Source organism: Pteronotus mesoamericanus, unplaced genomic scaffold (genome assembly GCF_021234165.1).
Source record: "Pteronotus mesoamericanus isolate MK-2021 breed Mesoamerican mustached bat unplaced genomic scaffold, CSHL_Meso_final contig_73, whole genome shotgun sequence".
Classification (NCBI taxonomy): domain Eukaryota; kingdom Metazoa; phylum Chordata; class Mammalia; order Chiroptera; family Mormoopidae; genus Pteronotus; species Pteronotus mesoamericanus.
The window spans coordinates 864107-885383 of record NW_026555245.1 but is presented as its reverse complement, the minus strand read 5'-3'; the positions used below and the strand labels follow the sequence as shown (position 1 = coordinate 885383).

The window sequence follows — 21277 nt, the reverse complement described above, 5'->3', positions numbered from 1 at the left end:
TCCTTAGCATCCTTATAAACAAGTGTTTTGACCTCTGCATCTGATAGATTGCTTATCTCCATTTTGCTTAGGTCTTTTTCTGGAGTTTGATCTGTTCTTTCATTTGGGCCATGTTTCTTCATCTCCTCATTTTGGCAGCCTCTCTGGGTTTGTTTCTACACACTAAATAGAGCTGTTATGACTCCGTGTCCTGGTAGCATGGCCTTGTGTAGTAGGTGTCCTGTAGGGTCCACTGGCACAGCTTTCCGTATCACCTAAGCTAGGTACTCAAGGTGTGCCTTTCATGTGGGCTGAGTACACTCTCCTCTTGTAGTTGAGCCTTGGCTGCTGTTAGCAGGTCGATCAAGAGGGATTTACCCAGATCAGTCAACTTCAGGGACTGGCTGTGACCACTGACCACCAACCTCTGCCCACTGTCAGGGATCAAGTGCAGGGCCAGTGAGTCTGAGTAAGTTTGTGTGTGGGTTCTTTAAGGGGGACTGCTTGGGACTCTAGAAGTTTTTTCCATCGACTCAATCCCCACTGGTTTTTACAGCCAGAAGTTGTGAGGACTTATCTGCCTGGCACAGGAACCCTGGGCTTCAGGGCCTTGTGTGGGGCTGGGACTCTTCACTTCCAAGATATTCCTCCCAAATTTTTATCCACCACATGTGGATGTGGGACCAGCCTATTCCATGCCTGTGGCCCCCTCCTACCAGTCTAGATAGATGTGGTTTCTTTAATTCTGTAGTTGTCAGACTACCATTCAACTCGATTTCTGACAGTTCTGAGTGATGGCTGTTCTATATTGTACTTGTAATTTTGATGTGGCTGTGCAAAGAGGTGAGTGTTTACCTATGCCATCATCTTGACCAGAAGTCCCCCCTAATTTGCATATGTACCCATGATATATGGATATTTATCTCCAAAAGGACATGTGTTTCTTAAAATAAATGCAAAAATGTAAAGTAAATGTCTCGAAAAATGTTAAAAGGAATTTCATACCATATGCTGAAAAATACTCTGTACATGTGCAAAGATTTATACTCCACCAATTTTAAAGAATCTGCTTCCTCAAAAACTTTTCCAACTTTAAAAAATGCTAGTTTAATCAATGTTCTCTATTCAGCTTAAATTTTACTTCTTAGATCACTAGTAAGGATAAATTTTATTTTATTTATTTTAGTAAATAATTTATAATCTTTGCAGACTTTGACACTGTGCTTTGTCCTAGAATGTTTGGAACTTAAAGCAGTTCAGGTGGGGGCAGTCAGGTCCAGGTCCTGACAGGTACATGCAGCAGAAAGGTTAACCCCACAGTAGCCCATGAAGGGGTGCTGGGATAAGGGTAAATTTTTAAAAATATACTTACTAATATGGCAATGATAAAAAGACTTAGAAGAGCTAGACATCTTCTTTTGCAACCAACAGAGTAAAGATTAGTACAGAAAGAATAATCAATGAATGCTAATCTTAAGGTTTTATGAGGAGCAGGCTATTTGCACATGGTCTCAAAGTATTTCCACAAAGAATGCTTTTTAGTTGCTCAACAAAACACAGTTTTGAAAGGGACAAAGATTTCCCTTTCAAACACAGTAATAATAAATGAGGGGAAACGGGCAAAACCTGGACAAAGATACCAAAATCACCATCTTCAATGAGGAGCCCACAGATATCATGTGCTTCCTTCCACATGTGGTACTCCGAGAAATACTCAGGTCAGTTGTGTACAATTCCAATCAGAGGTCCCACAACCTGAATATAATCATGAGGGAACATTAGACAAACTAAAATTGAAGAACATTTTATACAAAAACTGGCCTACATTTCTTCAAAATTGCCAATACTATGGAAGACTAGGAAAGGCTGAAAACTGTTCCAGATTAATGGAGATTAAAGGCATATCAAACAAATGGGAGCTGTGATGATTCTATAATGGAAAGGGGAAACATGCTATAAAGAACATTACTAAAGTAATTGTCATTACTGGAATAAGTAACAATTCCACACTGACACAATTGGAATATGAACCATAGAAAACACTGTAGCAATGCTAAACTTACAAATATTAATAGTGCAACTGTGTCTGCATAAAGAACATTCTTTTTTTAATCCTCACCCAAGGATGTCTTTTATTAATTTTAGGGAAAGGAAGGGACGGTGGAGGGATGTGGAGAGAGAGACACATCAACACAAAAGAGAAACACTGATCACTTGCCTCCTGTACTCGCTCTGACTGGGAACTGAATCTGCAACCTAGGTGTATGCCCTGACTGGGATCAAACCTATAACCTTTTGGTGGACGGGATGACGCTCCAATCAACTGAGCCACTCAGCAAGGGGAAGAACATTCTTGTTCTCAGGAAATACATACAAAATGTATTTAATAAACTCAAATGGCTAAGAATAAATAATGCATGTATGTGTATATACAGATATGGAAATATAGAAAAAATATGACGCAGCTAAAGTGGCACTATGTTAAAAATCTGATAAAGGGTATATTAAGAGTTCTCTAACCCAGGGGTCCCCAACATCCAGGCTGCAGACCGGTACCAATACAGGCCTATTAGAAACCAGGCCGCACAGTAGGAGAGGAGCTTGAATGTAATGCGCTTGAATCATCCCAAAACGATCCCCCAAACCCCAGGCCGTGGAAAAACTGCCTTCCATGAAACTGGTCTCTGGTGCAAAAAAGGCTGGAAACCACTGCTCTAAACTACTCTTGCAACTTTACAACAAAACCAAAATCCCATGCATAATATACTACAAAACTAGGTGACAAGGTATCCTTTACAAACCTCAAAATACAAACAAGAAAAGCCACCACCCTGGCCCATGTGGCTTGACTGGGCGTCGTCCAGCAAACCAAAAAGGTGAACAGTTCGCTTCCTGGTCAGGGCACATGCCTGGGTGGTAGGTTTGGTTCCCCAGTCATGCCAAGTGCAGGAGGCAACAATGGATGTTTCTCTCTTGCATTGATGATTCTCTCCCTCTTTTTCTCCCTCCCTTAACCCCTCTCTAGAATCAATTTTTTAAAAAGAAAAGAAAAACCACCAACAGATACAAGATCTGTCAGGTATCAATTTGTCAATGTGAAGTAAGCAGAGGCAAGCACTAGGGTGTCTGACTAAGAACAGAAAATACCCAAGTAGTTAAGAGGTATTCACCAGAAAGAAAAGTGGGTCAATTTGAGAACAGTAGTTGACACTACAGGGTTTTGACAACTCCAATAGTAACCTAAGTACCAGGACTGAAGAAAGGTTTCAAAAGGCGTAGTTACCATGATAAACTCTTGAAACTAACCAGCTAGGGCATCAAGAGAAACTACTAGGAACAGAATCATTACTGAATCAAATACACAGAAAAGAAAAAAGTTCCACATTATGGGAAGAGAACAGAGTGAGGAAATCTTACAAAGCAAATCAACCTAATTACAGAAAAGAGGAAACATTCTGATACTGGGAAAGCCACTCTGATCCATATTCCTGTCTAAAAGAACAAGCAAACTCATTTCAACAAAAATGATCAACAGAAAAGAAAGGTCAAATTGCATAAAAAGTTATTGCAAGAGAAAAAAGAATAAGAACAGGCTAATATACCTACAATCAATAAAAGCATACCCCCCAAAAAAGTGCTTAGAGAACAAAGCAAAACTGCTATCTTCTGTTTCAAAACATACTAAAAGATACTGAGCATGAAGAAAATGATACAAGACATAAAGGATAACGCTTATCTAAGTTTTTCTAATTCAGAAGTAAAAATGAAGACTAAACTAGAAGAAATACAAAACTAAACTTTTAACAGTTAATGCCTCAAGAGAAATATTAAAGGTGAAAGGGGAAAATATTTAAAGTATAAAGAAATTTTAAAGAAAGAGAAATGAAGTGTTAAATACTTTTTAAAATATTTATTTATGTATTTATTTATTTTGCGAGGGTGTAAGGGAAGGAGAAAGAGAGAGAAACATCAATGTGAGAAAAAAAGACCAATCAGTTACCTCTTGTATGTGCCCCAACCAGGGGCCACACTGCATCCTACGCATGTTTCCCAACAAGGAATCAAACAGGTGCCCTTTCACTTTGCAAGTTGATGACCAACCAGCTGAGCTACATTGGTCAGGCAAAATAAAATCCAAACTGAAACTGTGGGTAATACAAATCTCTTAAGGAAAAAAAAGAGACAGAAAGGGAACAATGGCACACATGTTTAAAATTAAAATTCAAGAAAAATGTCTGGAAAGCAAATAAAATAATGTTAAATATGTGAAAGAAATCACATCATATACTTGAGAATATCAATCTGTAACAACCCACACTACCCATTTACCATTAAAAGATTTGGATTCAAAAATAAAATTAGCCCTGGCTTGTGTGGCTCAGTGGACTAAGTGCCAGTCTGCAAATCAAAAGGTCACCAGTTCAATTCCCAGTGAGATCATATGCTAGAGTTGTGGGCCAGGCCCTCAGTTGGAGGCATGCAAGAGGCAACTAATCGATGTATCTTCCGCACATCAATGTTTCTCTCCTTCTCTTTCTCTCTCCTTTCCCCTCTCTCTAAAAATGAATAAATAAAATCTTTTAAAAAATGAAATTATTTGTTGGGTATTAGGCAGAATTTGCAAGAGTGTTATATGGGAAAGAAATTACCATCTAAAAAGTATCAATAAATTTGTCAAAAGTTACATGAAAAAAGAAAATAAAGTAACATTTAAGATTCTCAAGTAAAGAAAGTATGAGCCTAGAATCTATTGCCAACAAAGTAACTACACTCAAGTATAAAGGGCATTAATTGTTTCCAGAACCAAAGTACACAGGAAATAATATTCCTATGAGCCTTTCCTAAGAAATCAACCAAAGTGGCTAGAAGCGAGACATTGACATAAGTATTAATGGTAACTATTGAGCATATACTTATTGTAGAAATAAAACTAAATGATGTTTAAAAGGGAGAAAGTACAGTATACAATACATATATGAACAAAGTATATGGACACGGTACTATTTAAAAAGCAGGGGCTGGGGAATCTCTGTAACTTCCAGATGGCCTGACAGCTGATTAAGGTGCCATGAGTACCAAAACTGTACCCTGAAGCAGTGAGTGAACCAATCTGGCTGTCACATTATTATTTTTCACCTGAAGGCCACCTCTATCAAATAAAATATGCTTTTAAGTCTCTTGAGGTGGCCTTGTATTAAGGCTGTCATAGGGAAAAACCATGCACAAAGAAGAAAGCACAGAACAAATTACTGAACTCCAGCAGAGTGACTCATTTATTCTAGATAACCAAAAACAGTGGCTATGTAGTGTAAAAATGGAATGACAGCTGGTAATAGTTCCCAGGTACAAGGAAACATTATGAGAAAGCAAGCAGTAAAAACAAGTATGACTATGTGATCCCTGGTATATAAAAGAATTGTAGACACTTCCTAGGCCCACATACAAGTGCCTCTTGGTTGCTGAATATTTTTCACCAATATTGATAAAGACCAAGATCCTTGGTATACAAGTGTTATTATCCTGCATGCTACTGCTACAAGTTTAAAAGCCACTACAGAAAGGAATTGGCCCTCGCTAATGTGGCTCACTGGATTGAGTGCTGGCCTGTGAACCAAGGCGTCACCAGCTTGATTCCCACTCAGGCCACAAGATTGGGTTGCAGACCAGGTCCCTGGCTGGGAGCCTGTGAGAGGCCACTGGTTGATGTATCTCTCACATATTGATGTTTTCCTCCCTCTCTTTCTCCTTCCCTTCCCATCTCTCTAAATATAAATAAATAAAATCTTTTTAAAAAAATAAAGGAATTAAATCAACTAAACCAAGCACTTTCCTTGAAGTGTATGCCCAAAATATTTGAAGAGACATTTTTCTATCAACTGACTTCAATGTAAAACTGAAAATCTTAAATCCAGAAAAGTCTTACAGAAAGAGAAATTAATGTACACATTGCTGCAAACTTAAACATTTATATTTACTGTGTCAAATTCTGATGCCAATGACCAAGATATTTTATAAAAACAAACCAACATCTATGGAGCATTCTGGAATGAAAAACGAGCCTCTCCTACTTCTTTTTACAATGTTAAAGGCTTTGATTTCATGAGAAATCAAAGTTAGAATGAGGAAAACATGATTTTGTGTTATATACATAAAATGGGATAATGCAAGTGAGTGACTTTGGGATATTCTAATTTTACCATTTCCAGTTATCAGGAAATCAGGAGTCTTAGTGTGGAGACAATAAACATGTGACATAAAAGTAGTCCTGCATTTTAACTATCAGCATTGATTCATTTTTTCATACCTTCATTCTCTAAGGAGACCTATGAGCACTGACCAACCCAGTAATAAAAAAAATCATCAGTTAGCAGACTGAGATGTCTACATAACATTTCCCACTAAAAGATGCCAGAGTTCCTTAGAGCAATGGCTGGTTCCACATACAGTGCCAGGTATACAAGGTAAGTCTGGAATACCCAGCCATACCAGTTTATGAAGAAACTATAAAAGACTTATTAGGACCAAGTCAAAAAGCACTCAGAAGCCATGACTCACGAGTCACAAGGATGTAATAAACAGTATAGGAAATACAGTCAATAATTTTATAATTAAATTTTATATAATTTATGCTTAGCCATTTGAATGCTGGAACCCTGGGTTGCACGGTTTGTTTCACTCCCCAGCTGTTCCTCCTGGTTTGCCTGCATGTGAATGTACAACCACTTGGTCCACCAGCTGCTACCTTGTTGCATGTCCTCTCAGCCTCAGCTGCCCATCTCCATACCCCCTATCAGTCTGGATGAATGTTTCTTCTTTAACTCCTTGGCTGTCAGACTGCAATACAGTTTGATTTTCTGGCAGTTCTGGTTGTTACTTGTTTTTAAATTGGTGGTTATCCTTTTGGTTGTGCAAGGAAGAGAAGCATATCTACCTATGCCTCCATCTTGGCCAGAAACCAAAATAATCTCAAATATAATTTTTAAATTTTTTTTTAAAAAAAACCACTCAGGAGCCAACTTGAAAACACTTGCACTGGCCAAAGATGTAGTAATCTGAACTTCAAAAAGGATAATAACTAGAATAACTGAAACAGATCAAATGTTTAAATTCATAAATTCAAGATTTTTAAAAATACTAACTGTTCATCTTTGGAAAATGATAGGTAACTATGGTCATGAAAAACAAGTAAAAATGAAAAAACTTTGACAGTCAAAAGAGACTAAGGGGACAACTAAGTGGAATGGATCCTGGAGCAGAAATGGGACCTTAGCTTAAAAACAATGAAACCTAAATAGAGTCTATGTTTAGTTAATAATATTGTACCAGTGTTATTATTTTAGTCTTAACAGTTATATAAGACAAAGGTTTTCAAACTATAATATGGAATCTGATTTTGTACAGTGTGCCAGCTAAGAAAGATTTTAACATTTTTAAAATGTTGTTAAACAAGTACAAAAAAGAACATGCAACAGAAATGATGTGTGGCCAGTGCTACATGACCCTTTATAGAAAGTTTGCCAACACTTGACATAAAATGTTAAGATTAAGGGAAACTGTTAGAGATCTCTCTGTATCATTTTCAAACATTCTGGCAAATGTTTTAGAAAAATAGTTTTCTAAAGAAGGAAATAATGACATAAAGAATAGAAAAATAACATAAAAAAACAATCAAAGAAACCAAAACCTGGCCCTTGGGGGAGGGTGTGGTCAACAAAATTGACAATTGACAAAACTTTAGCTAGAACAACCAAGAAAACGGTAAACCAATCACCAATTTTTTACAAACTCATCCAAAAAACAGAGACGAGAACACTTTCTAAACCATCCTATCAGTATTACCCTGAAACAAACTCAAAAACATCATAAGAAAAGACAACCACAGAAAAATACCTCTGTCGATACTGGTGAAAAATCCTCCAAGCTCTGGGGGTACCTCAATTGGTTAGAGCAGGGGTTTCCAACTACTGGGCGGAGGAGGACTGGTGTTGTGGCCCGAGCAGAGCTGGGCCACGAGGGAAGTTCACCTGAGCGTCACCTCCTGTTTCCTCCCCACCTCGCACCTGCCCCCTCCACAGCAGGTAAGTGGACAAAGCTCCTAAGCTCCAACCCCCACCTCTCCATGAAACCAGTCCCTGGGGTCAAAAAGGTTGGGGAATGCTCAAGTTAGAGTGCCGCCCCAATTTGCCCAGTTTGCAGGTTCCATCCCCAGTCAGGACACATACAAGAATCAACCAATGAATCCATAAATAAGTGGAACAATAAGTTGATGTCTCTCTCCCCCTCCCTCTGTCTTTCCCTCTTCCCCTCTCACTCTAGAAATCAATACATTTTAAAAAGTCAGAAAAGATCCTCCACAGAATTCTAGCAAAATAGCACCATAAAACCTGAATTCTACACCACAACTAATTGTGGTTTATCTCAGGAATGCAAGGTTAACATCTGAAAATCAAACAATGTAATATACCATATAAGTAGAACAGATAAAAACCACATGGTCATTTAAAGAGACACAGAAAAACCATGTGATAAGGCCCAACACCCTTTAATGACAAAAACACTCAATAAATTAGAAATATAGAAGCAGACTTCCTCAACCTAATAAAGGCAACTACAACACACCCATGACTGGTGTGGCTTATTGGATTGAGTCGGTCTTGTGAACCAAAAGGTCACCAGTTTGATTTCTGGTCAGGACACATGCTTGGGTTGCAGGCAGTTCCCCAGTTAGAGGCATGAAAGAGGCAACCAATAACACATCGGTGTCTCTTTCCCTCTCTTTCTACCTTTCCTCCCCTCTCTCTAAAAACAATAATATATTTAAAAAAAAAACAACACCAAAACCCAAGCTAATGTCACACTTAATGGTGAAAGATGACTGAAAGCTTTACCCCTAAGACCAAGAACAAAACAACGATGGCTGTTTCAGTCGTCTGTACTGGAAGGTCTAATTAAAGCAATTAGATAAAGTCCCTAAGCAATTAAGCAAGGACAGTAGAGTATAATCGTAAATTAATTTCCTCTGGCTTTAAAATAGAAAATATCCAAATAGATACACCCTTGCAATATGCATGCAAACTCAAGAAAAATACATTACAGGTGTATACAGAATAGGGCCAACAGAAATCTGAAAAACAGCCATCATGAAATTATTCACCCCTGAAGCATTATCTTTCTAAAAGATAAAAAGTTCTTATTATAAAAATTATTAAATCACAATATAGAGCTTCTATTTTACTACTGGGAAGGATCTTAGAGGTAGTAATCCACTTCATGTTTGTACTGTGCCCCCAAGTACCTTACTCATGTTTTTATGCTGGGTGTTGATGGCACAGGCCTCTTAACTACCAGGTGTGTAGTGCCCAGTGTATCAACCACACTGCCACCCAATGAGGGAAGAAGCTATTTTAACAGTCCAAGGATGCAGCAAAGAAGGCCTAGGCTAGTGTGGTTGTCATTAGATGAAGGGATATAGAGGGAGATGATTTTTTTATGTGTCATTTTATACTTGAAAGACTAAGGAAAGTGATCACAACATGTGCAAACTGGAAGAACATAGTCCACATTACAGTATGGGAAACCTGCATGAGTCTGAAGTGAAAAAAGGTACACAGAAATGAGAGTTGGGAGCGAGGTGAAAGCAGAATGCAAAGACAATCACCACAACCCTAAAGCAGGCAGGCTGTCTGCACCAAGAAAACAAAATTAAACCAGCAGAATTTTCTGCAATGAGGATGACGTTCTGTATCTTGACAGGGGACTAGGTTATACGGGTCCCCTGTCAAGACACAGGATGCAAGAGACTTTCAGCCAAGATGGAGGCATAAGTAGACACACTTTGCCTCCTCGCACAACCAAATGAAGGGCAACAGCAACTTCAAAAACAAAAAATAACCAGAACCGCCAGAAAATCGAACTGTATGGAAGTCTGACAACCAAGGAACTAAAGAAAAAACACTCATCCAGACCAGTAGGAGGGGTGGAGACAGTCAGCCGGGGCAGAGAGGCAGTGCAGCAAAGTGGCAGCTGGCAGACCGGGTGGTCCCACATTTGCTTGCGGATAAACCGTGAGGAACAGCTGGGGAGCGAGACAGATCCTGCAATCCTGTGTTCCAGTGCATGAAAACAAAGCCTCAAAACCCCTGGAGGGAAAAATCTGTGGGGGTTGCAGAAGCAGGAGAAACTCCCAGCCTCACAGGAGAGTTCCTTGGAGAGACCCACAGGGTCCTAGGACATACACAAACCCACCCACCCAGGAATCAGCATTAGAAGGACCCAATTTGCTTGTGAGTAGTGGGAGAAGTGACTGAGAGCTGGCCGAGAGCCGAGCAAGTAGCATTATTCCCTCTTGGACCCCTCCCCCACATACAGTGTCACAACTCAGTGACCTGGGTTGCCCCACCATGGCAAATACCTAAGGTTCTGCCCCTCCCAACATAACAGGTGTGCTGAGACAAAGAAATATGGCCCAAATGAAAGAACAGATCAAAGCTCCAAAAATAAAACTAAGTGATGAACAGATAGCCAATATATCAGATGCATAGTTTTAAAACACTAGTAATCTGCATGTTCACTGTCCTAAGTATGGTCGCAAAATGGAGGGAAAAATGAAGTTTTCCCAAAGTGAAATAAAGGAAAATATACAGGGAACCAACAGTAAAGGGAAGGGAACTGCAACTCAAATCAATCATTGGGAGCAGAAGGAAGAGAGAAACATTCAGCCAGAAGAGAATGAAGAAATAAGAATTTTTAAAAATGAGGAGAGGCTTAGTACCCTCTTGGACAACTTTAAATATTCCAACATCCAAATCATAGGGGTGCCAGAGGAGAAGAGGAAGAACAAGAAACTGGAGGAATAACAAGAAACTGAAAACTTATTTGAAAAAATAATGGAGAACTTCCCCAATCTGGCCAAGGAAGCAGACTTTTAGGAGATCCATAAAGCTCAGAAAGTCCCAAAGAAGTTGGACCCAAGGAAGAACACACAAAAACATATAATAATTATGTTAACCAAAATTAAAGATAAGGAGAGAATCTTAAAAGCAGAAAGAGAAAAGGAGAGTTACCTACGAATGGGTTCCCATAAGACTATCAGCTGATTTCTCAAAAGAAACCTTGCAGGCAAGAAGGGGCTGGCAAGAAGTATTCCAAGTCATGAAAGGCAAGGATCTACATCCAAGATTACTCTATCCAGGAAAGCTATCATTTAGAATGGAAGGGCAGATAAAGTGCTTCCCAGATAAGGCCAAGTTAAAGGAGTTCATCATCACCAGGCCTTATTACATGAAATGTTAAAGGGACTTATCTAAGAAAAAGAAGAAAATCAAAAACTATGAACAACAGAATGACAACAAACTCACAACTATCAACAACTGAACCTAAAAAAACAAAAATGAAAACAAACTAAGCAAACAACTAGAACAGGAACAGAATCATAGAAATGGAGATCAGAGAGGAAGGAAAGGGGGAAGAATAGGGGAAAAGGCACAAGGAATAAGAAGGATAAAAGGTATGTACAAAATAGGCAGAGGGAGCTTAAGAATAGTGTAGAGAAGCTTTTAAAGAACCTAAATGTACAATCCATGGACATGAACTATGGGATGGGGGGAGTGATGGGGGAGGGGTGGTGCAGGGTGGAAGGGAATAAGGGGGAGAAAAAAATGGGACAACTGTAATAGCATAATCTATAAAATATATATTAAAGTAATTGATTTTAAAAAGGAAGATCGAATTTAAAAAAAAAGTATATCCTTCATTTTACCATTTTCTTAAGATGTTTCTTTCAAGATCATCATTTTTCTTTCTTACTTCAACTCCCAATATCAAGAGAATTAGTTGCAAAGCACTAAGGTAATTAAAGGGAAGAATTCTCCAACAACAGAAGTAAGGTTTGCTATCTTACAATATTGGAGGCTGAAAGCCAGCTGTGGTTTGAACATATGACCAGATTCCAAGTGCCTTAAACATCATTTCAATTTTTTTCCCCAAGAATTTCCCAATTTTCCATTCAAGAAATTACCCTACACCAACCCCTAATGCCTGGTCCAGAAAGGATCACTTTACTCTAACATGGTACTTAAAAGCATGTCAAGATCGCAAAAAGAATGTTCAAATTTCAGAATCTAAGAAACACCTTTTCAAATCATTAAGGTATTTTTGCCTCATGCTCTCTCCATGCAAGATGATGGCTATCATGATAAAAATCAAAGGAACTGCTCAACCCTCCTGTGTCATTTGCCTATAAATTTTTGGTTTCTGTGGTTAGAAAACATCTAGGAAGCTGTAAATAACAGTGTCTCTGCTTTTGCTCCCGTAATTTTTATCTGCATGAAATTCCCTCCCCACCACTGTTACATCCATCCTGGCCTCCTTTAATCCTTCAGAACACTGCTTAAAGGCCCCACTCCCAGAAAAATTCCTCCTTTCATTCGTGATGAGGAAGAGATGTGGAGAATTCTAGGATTCTTCACTCCCACCCAACTCCAGCCATCTCTGACCTTGTCCTCCTCTGACCTACTCCATATAGCAATTTTTGTACCTCACTCAGCTTGCTGGACACTGTGCCTTGAGGGCTCTAGATTCCCTTATTTTGTTTCTATATTTCTTTCTCAACATCTTGATCTACCCTCTATTCACCACTGCATTCCTCTCAGCACAGCCTCACACAATGAAGACTGAAAAGGGTCCATGTATACGTGTAGGTGAGCATGCTTGTAGGGCTGTCTTTAAGTTTTACATTTATGCAGAACCTTGAGGACACATGGAGCTGAAGTATATCCTAAATAAATCAGCACATTCAGATATACCTCTGAATTTTCCAGTGCAAATGACAGAGGTATATGATTCCAGAGGCAAATGATATCGGATGAGGTATCAAACACCCTTTAATTGTGCTTTTGGAGGTGCTACTTGTAGGTTTCCTCTTTTGTAATAATGTGCTTGTTAAAGAAATGTTAATTGCTATGGTGATCAGCTGAGGAATTAATAGGAAGGGAATTGTGTAATATGAAGGAAGGTGCAACCTATTTAAATTTATGCCAAAACCATTTTATGTAGTCTTAAGATGTCACCATGCCTGCTTTCATGATGCAAACTGGCATCAAAAACTCAGTAAAGTTTCTTAAAATTGTGCAAATTTGACTGGACTCAATTAAGGAAAAAAAAAAGATACAGAATGCATACAAGAAAAAATGATCTCACACACTTAAAATATATCTGTATGTGAATTTCACCTTAAAGAAAGAGACCTAAACAAATACTAAGCTCAATGATATGTACGCTAAAGTGTTTAGAGTACAGTATATTTATGTCTTTAATTTACTTTGAAATGCATCAAAAATAAGACAAAATAATGGATACCTCTAGTCAGATGTGATAAGCAAATACACCAAAAAGGATAGTGTATGAGTGCTCACTGCACACTTCTCAACTTTTCTTTGTATTTGAACATTGTCATAATAAAATGTTAAAGGAAAAACTTTCAAGAGATCAAAATAACCCATGGGGAAAGTCAAAAAGAAAATGTAAAGGAAAAGGAGGGGAAAGAAGCAGATGTTCAGGAGCTAAAATAGAAAGATACAACGGAAAAAATCCAAAAAAGTGAATCACAAACCAGCTGTGAATATACTCACTCACCATATGATGTGTACTAGAAGAATGTTTCTGGTTCGAGACATTTCAGACAGAAAATTCAGCACAGAGAAATATCACAGAATACAAGGGAAACCAAACCCAGGGACTACTCCTATAATATCTTTCTGATAAAGGGTGTAGAATCAATTAAAAGTAATGGAGCAGAGAGGTAAACAGCCACAAATAATGGCACTAAAGGCAGCAACATATAAACTTGAAAACTGCCTGAGAATTTTCTGTGCTTCCTAAATAGGCACAATTCACAGAAACAAAGCTTCTCCTAACTCTATTAAAATATAAAATATTAGTTAGCCCTGGCTAGTGTAGCTCAGTGGATTGAGTTCCAGCCTGTGAACCAAAGGGTCGCCAGTTTGATTCCCAATCAGGGCACATGCCTGGGTTGCAGCCAGGTCCCCAATAGGGGGCACACGGAAGGCAACCATATATTGATGTTTCTCTCCCTGTATTTCTCCCTCCCTTCCCCTTTTTCTAAAAGTAAATAAATCTTTAAAAATATATATAAAATATTTTTTTAAAACCTCAAGTTGACAGACTTTCACTAAAGATTATAAGCAGAACACTTACTAATAACATTTTGCTACAGGTCAACAGTCTGGGGTTTCTACATATTTCTATATTTTTATTTTGATACTGTTTCATACATACATAAGATAAATACCAATTACTAATTTATTCAGACTTTTTTTTTTAAGAATTTATTTAATTTTAGAGAGAGAGGAAGGAAGGAAGAAAGAAAGGGAAACATTGATATGTGAGAGATGCATCAATCAGTTGCCTCTCACATGCCCCCAACCTGCAACCAAGGCATGAGCACTGACTGGGAATTGAACCAGTAACCACACAGTTCGCAGACCAGGCCTCAATTACTGAGCCACACCAGCCAGGGCCAGACTTAGCTTCTTGAGCACGTACTATGACTCAAAATATTCTTTGCACTTCTCTTCAATGATATCATCTGTTTTATCCCTGAAAGAGTATAGACCATCTAGACATAACTTCTGGAAGCACAACTGAAACACTCAACAGCTACTTAACAAGTACAGGTTTGTAATACTGGCGTAACATGTTAATGAAATAGAAAGCATTTTAAATTAGAACTTTAAATATTTTTACCTTCGCCAACAATCTTAATCAAGAAGAAAATTAAGTATTAAATAAACAAAGCACCAAACATAAATTAGAGTATGACAGGAAAGTTGCCAGGATGAGCTCTAGGAACTGAAGTCTGTACAGCTTGTGAAATCACAGTAATGCAGAATCAACTGATACTTCAAAGTTAAACGAGGTTAATGCACCCTCCCTTACAACATTAGCAACACATCTACTACACAACTGTCAATGTTGGGAAAAAAAAGTCTTGCCAAGAAAAGCAGCATTACGAATCTCTTCCTCTGGATCTCTCTTTCATTCACTTGGCTTATACTGAGCTAAGATACTTTCATATTAAAGAACATGTTGATATCTTTTATGGTAAACCCAAATGGTTGTTTTTTTTGTTACCTAGAAAGTTTGGAAAATATGATTAAAGTAGGATTATGTTTTTAAGTCATCCTTATACTCATCACCCAAAGATAAACATCATTAACACAGTCTACTAGTTTTTTTTATTAAGAGTTATACTATATTCTAAAAATAATTTTGCATCCTTTCTCAGTTGATCAGAAACCTGGCATATCCCATCATAATTTTAATTATTATCATAGTCATTTCATAACTTATGTGAAATATACAATAAGAGTAAAAATTACCACTTCATCACAGCTTATGCAAGTTCTAATTCCATAGAACAATTTTCTGCAAAGAATACACCATTTTAAATGTTTAAAAACTAAAGTATTTCTCTTCCCACATGATACTAGAGAAATACCACTTTAACCAAATGATAAAATTCATTGATCACCACCAGCATATAAGACAAACCTATGTTCTGTTCATTATGTTATGATGCATTAAGAACAGATCATCACTTCTTGTATGTGCCCTGACCCAGTATCAAACCTGCAACCTTGGTGTAGCTCTAACTACTAAGCTACCTGGCCAGGCTAAAGCCTCCCTCTTAGGGCTTTTTCTTAGGATATATTTCACAGAATGGGATTAAGGGATAAACAAAGATGAACAATTCCACTAATGCATAATACTGTTTTGAGAAATTCTCACATTTTTATAAAAAAGAAAAATTAATAACCTAACGGTCTAGGAATCCTTCCCCCAAGCTCAGTTGGCAGTTGTTTCTTTTAATTAGATAAAAATGAACCATCCCCAAAAGGCCCATGGAAAAACTCTTAAGAGACAGCCCTTGGGAGGAAGGGAGTCCTCCCTCCTCCAGTCTTGACACTTTTATTCTTTTGAAAATCAGCCCAAGGACTTTACTTGGGTGGGAGACAGAGACAGCTTACCTTCCCAACATTTCATTTGGCCCTCCTTCAAAAGACCATGCATTTAAACCTTATTGATTTGATACACAAAAAAATATCTTTAATTTATATTTCTTTGATTATTATCAGAGTAGCACCTATGATTACTCATAACTTGTATTTCTTTGGCTCTTTGATAAGAGGCCACTCATGAACCATTCTCTTAAGCATTCATCTATAAAGGGAGGGCCTAGTCAAAAAAAGTCCAAGTTTTTCCAATAAACAGTCTTTCTCGATTAGTTATGAATAAATACCTATCAGGGTAAGTGTATTTAGGAGCAAGCACTGAGAAACGGAGATGTATGTCTGTTGATAGCAAAATACAAGGCTAACCTTTTATCTAAAAATATAATGTAACAAGTACAGTCCACTCTCACTGTCCCTTCAACAGAGCACTTAGGTATACATAATTATAAAAAGTACTTCTAATTAGCTATCAAAGTATAGTCAAATCATCAATCTGAAATTAGAATGGACTGCAGAGGATTATTTACTCACCTCCATACTGCCTCTGAAAAAACCTGTATAACATGTATAAAATGCTCAAACAAATAACATGCATAAAATGCTCAATTTCATACAAGGTACTGTGCTTAGTATTTTACGTGGATTGTCACACATCATTTAAAATAATAATATAAATAAATAAATAAGGTACTACATAATACTAATTATTTTATACAAATGAATCTTGTTAATTAAGACATTCTAAGATTAAAACACTCTTTCCAAGTAACAATACTTGACAGAAAAGGTTTGGCAGTCTCTTATAATTCAGATGTATCTCTACTTCAGAGTAGTATTTCTCTGTATACTTTGGATTTTCATGTTACATTCCAAGGACACATATTCTTACTGTAATAAAGAAAAAGAGGTGGCCCAGATGCTTATAGGTAGCAAAAAAAGCTCAGGATTAAATAGTTAAGGAACAACATTCAACTGTACCTGAATCAGTATTTCCTCTTTCCTATTATATACTATCTACATTTGTAAAAGGAGATTTAAAATCCTGAGGTTTCCTACAAAAGAGAACACTACAGCATTATGTACTTCCTAAATTTCCACAATTCTAATAAACATGGCAAACTTACCTGTACGACTTGTTTCTGTAGTTGTGTTGCTGAAATCTGTGTTTTTTCCCGAGCACCTCGGGAACGGTCATTGCTCACCGAAGTCATCATACACAGTATATACAAAATAACGTATGTACAATATAGAAAATCTGCAAGAAAGCAAGCATGGTGAGTAAAACTTGCAAATCATAGTAAAAGACAAAGATAAAATACAAGGATAAGGAGTAAACATGAGCTATATCAAAGGTTCTCCAGAACACAAATTCAAAACAGCTCTATAGAATTTTAGATTTTCCTCACAGCTCTTATGCCAATTTTACTAACACAATCTAAAAGTCTAAGGTTTACAAGTATAGCGATTCTAAACAAACATCTCAAATACCATGAATTTTTAACCAGCAATTATTTTACCACTATACAGGGTGGGGCAAAAGTAGGTTTACAGTTGCTTGTATGGAAAATAATGCAATAATTAATAAATAATACAAGAATAAACTGTTTCACACAACTGTAAACCTACTTTTGTCCCACCATAGATATAGTTACTACTTGTAGTTTTATCTACTCTTCCCATTTACAGTTGGTATTTGAACCCAAAGACAAAAATTGCATCCAGCCAGGATTTTACCTGGCATTATAATGCAATTCAAAATGTGAGGTCCAGGAACAAGCTATATCTAAAAGCAAAAACCACTCATAAAAAATAAATCTTCCAAGGAGACAAAACAATTGTGTATATTTTTACTTTATTTATTCAACAAATATTTACTGAATAGTTACTGAAGTGCCAAGCATATAACTCAATAAAATATGCCATCAAAACATGATTATAACAATAAAATACCACTTTACACCCATTAGAATGGCTATTATAATAAAAATAAATTAAAAAATAGAAAATAACAAGCTTTGGCAAGGATGCAGAGGAACTGGAACCCCTGTATAATGCTGGTAGGAATACAAAATGGTGCAGCTGCTATGAAAAATATGGCAGTTACTTAAAAATAAATAAATAAAAATAGAATTACCATATGATCCAGTAATTCTATGTCCAGTAATATCTCAAAAAATTGAAAGCAGGGTCTTGAAGAAATATTTGTTCATATTCATATGAACACCCATGTTCATAGCAGCATTATTCACAATAGCTAAAAAGTGGAAGCCACACAAGTTTCTATTGACAAATGAAAGGATAAGCACATGCGGTATGCACATACAATGAACTATTTATTATTCTGCCTTTAAAAAGGATGGGAATTCTGACACATGCTACAGCATGGATGAACCTTAAGAACATTATGCTAAATAAAAGAAGCCAGTCAAAATGGACCAATACTGTTTGACTACTTACATAAGTGATCTAGAATAGTCAAATTCATAGTCAAAGTTGAATTGTGGTTACCAGGGGTTAGGAGTAAGGGAGAATGGAGAGTTACTGTTTAATGATTTCATGTTATGTATATTTTACAATTTAAAAACAGTGTAGCAACACCTTAGTTTAATTTCCATCCTAGAATACTACACTCAGCAAAGATACCAATCAATGTGATGAATAAACAAGTTTAGTTCACGTATGCAACATCTCAAACCTAGGAAACTCCTAAAACAAACAAAAGAACCAAGAAAGCAGCTGACTGGTAGCTAATTCATGGCAATTAACACCATGAATTAGCTACCAATCTATTAACATATTACCACTCTGTCCTCCTCTGGTAAAGAAGGCAAAAAACTAAACACTCAATTTTTCAGCCTCTCTTGTAACTTGGGATAGCCATGGGCCATTTTTCTCAAAAATGATCTAAGTACTCATAGCACCTTTAAACACAGTCCCCCGAAAGTGGATATAAGCCTAATGTCCTTCAAAGAGTCAATCATCTGTAGCATAGCCATACAACTGAAAATTATTTAGCAATAAAAAGAAATCAATAACTGATGCACACAGCATGGATGAATTTCAAATATATTATGCTTAGTAAAAGAAGCCAGACTCAAAAGGCTGTGTACTGTATGATTCAATATTTATGACATTCTGGAAAAGACAGAATGTCATATAGGGACAGAAAACACATCAGTGGAGGATAACAAGGGGATCCAGCACAGGAGAGGAGGCTCTCACAAATGACAGTGAAAAAAGATTAAGATGACAGCTGAGCGGCAGGCCTAAGAGCAGCCAAATCTAGTCAGAGCAGAAGGACAAGAGAGGGCTAGCAAAGAGATGCATCCAAGAAAATGTTTTTGACCATCCTAAAATGTTAGTTTGCATATATGAAATAACGTATAAATATTAATAGGTGATGGCTACCTAGAAATCTAAGCAACTATGAAAAAAAACTATTAAATCCAAAAAAAGTCAACATGGCTCAACTGTAACATTTACATGGTTATAATACTGACCTAACCAAAAATTACGATATAATTCTGGGAGGACAGAAGAGGAGAAATTATAAATATAAACTGAGAAACAAGGGAAGGAGAGGGAAAACATAAATAGCAGAAGAAACACCAAAGAGTTTCTTAAAAGTAACTGCCTCTAAAGAATGAAATCAGAACAGGGTAGGGGATTTCTGTGGACATACAGAACTTTTTGGAAAATAACAACTTTTTATTCAAATGTACAAGGCACAGATGATATGGCCAGGTGAAGACCGTTCATTGAGGCCTTTCCCTTAGGATTTAAGCTTCAATACACATTTGGAAACATTCCTTCCTAAAAGACTGCTCTCCAGCTTATTGCAATCTTGCTACTGGGTCTGTATTTTGCAAACTCACTAGAGGTAAAAATAACACTTTAAGATAATGTCTGTCATTGAAGATGTTTTGTTCTAACATGGTGACTCTTACCTTTTGGTTCAATAAGTATTTAGACAATTTGAAGAAAACTATGGGCTCTCTCCTCAGAAAAAATCCATGTCCACACAACATTCTACCTGAAATTTCATGAGGTTTACATCTCCCATACCCCTCCCCAAAGCCTGTCCATGAGACACCCCATTCCACTCCCTCAGTACCCATCGGCACTTATGTTAAACACCCTGCTCTAAGAATTCAGTAGAACTCTAAAATAGACTAAAAGCTTAAAGGTATCCCTGATCAGGCAAAATTCAAAATATAACTGCTAATTTGGTCATAAAACAAAGTCTTTGAATTCAAACTTTTTATAATGGGCACTCTGCCCCTCTAAAAAAAACAAATGGCTATGCTTTTTTCCCAACGGAACAATTAGGGGAAACATACACTTGTAACCCTTGATAAATTTATACTTAGTCTTGGTATTTAATCAACATACTACCTATGTCTTCTAAAGAAAAGGTTTCTCATCAAGATCTGCTGACATGGTACAAACCCAATCAACTAATGGTAATGTTAAAGGTAAGATGTTTTAGATGAACATAATTAGTGGGAAAACCTATATATCCCCCTCTTCTGAACCACATTTTAAGAGCATAAATTGGATACAGATTAACCTTTTATGACCTACAAATCAACTGGCCTAAATATGGCACATGAAATGAAGTATTTCATACCAAAAATGTTTTTAATGCTGAGGCTACTATGTTGAAAATTAAAACTGGGAATTTAACACTGTCTGCTAATTACAGGACAATTCAATGGATGAGATATCCAGGAAAGAAGCTTACTACACTGTGGTAACGTTCCAACCCATCTCCTTGAGGCTGAATCATATCCTCCATCTTAGGAAATCCTAGTAGCTCTTTATCAAGGTTCTCTGTTTAAAAAGCTACATTTCCCTCTGCTGCCAAGGCCTAAAATGGGGAAAGCATTATGTATAAAACCAACATTTTTCAAAGCAGAGTCATAAACCTACTAATATTTTGGCTTTGGCTGTTAGTGCTCCAAGGCCTACTTTCAAGGTACCTGAACTGGTAGGAACTTTGCCTCTCCAGAAAACAAAGGCTTCAAAACAAAGTGTGGCATAGGAGTGGGAAAAGAGCAAACCAGAAATTGGAACCCAGTTCCAATGACTAAATATGAAATGCTGTATAATATTACAGAAAAAGGTGAAAGGGAGAGAGGCAATATATGGCAAGTTGAAAATTTTAATTTAAATGGTCATAAGAGTTCAGGCTATAGGGGACATGTAGAAAGTTTTAACAATCCATTTTAGCAACAGATCATTTCTACAAAGCTGTAAAGGGAGAA

The 21277-nt window shown here is 37.1% G+C and overlaps 1 protein-coding gene across 1 annotated transcript in view; it reads right to left on the bottom strand.

Moving 5' to 3' along the window:
• Nucleotides 1-21277, bottom strand: part of UBAP2 (ubiquitin associated protein 2) — a 129236-nt gene that overhangs the window by 86271 nt on the left and 21688 nt on the right. The window contains exon 2 of the mRNA XM_054582913.1: nt 17135-17265. Coding sequence (XP_054438888.1) covers nt 17135-17224 — 90 coding nt within the window. The 5' untranslated portion in view covers nt 17225-17265. The remainder of the gene's footprint in view (nt 1-17134; nt 17266-21277) is intronic.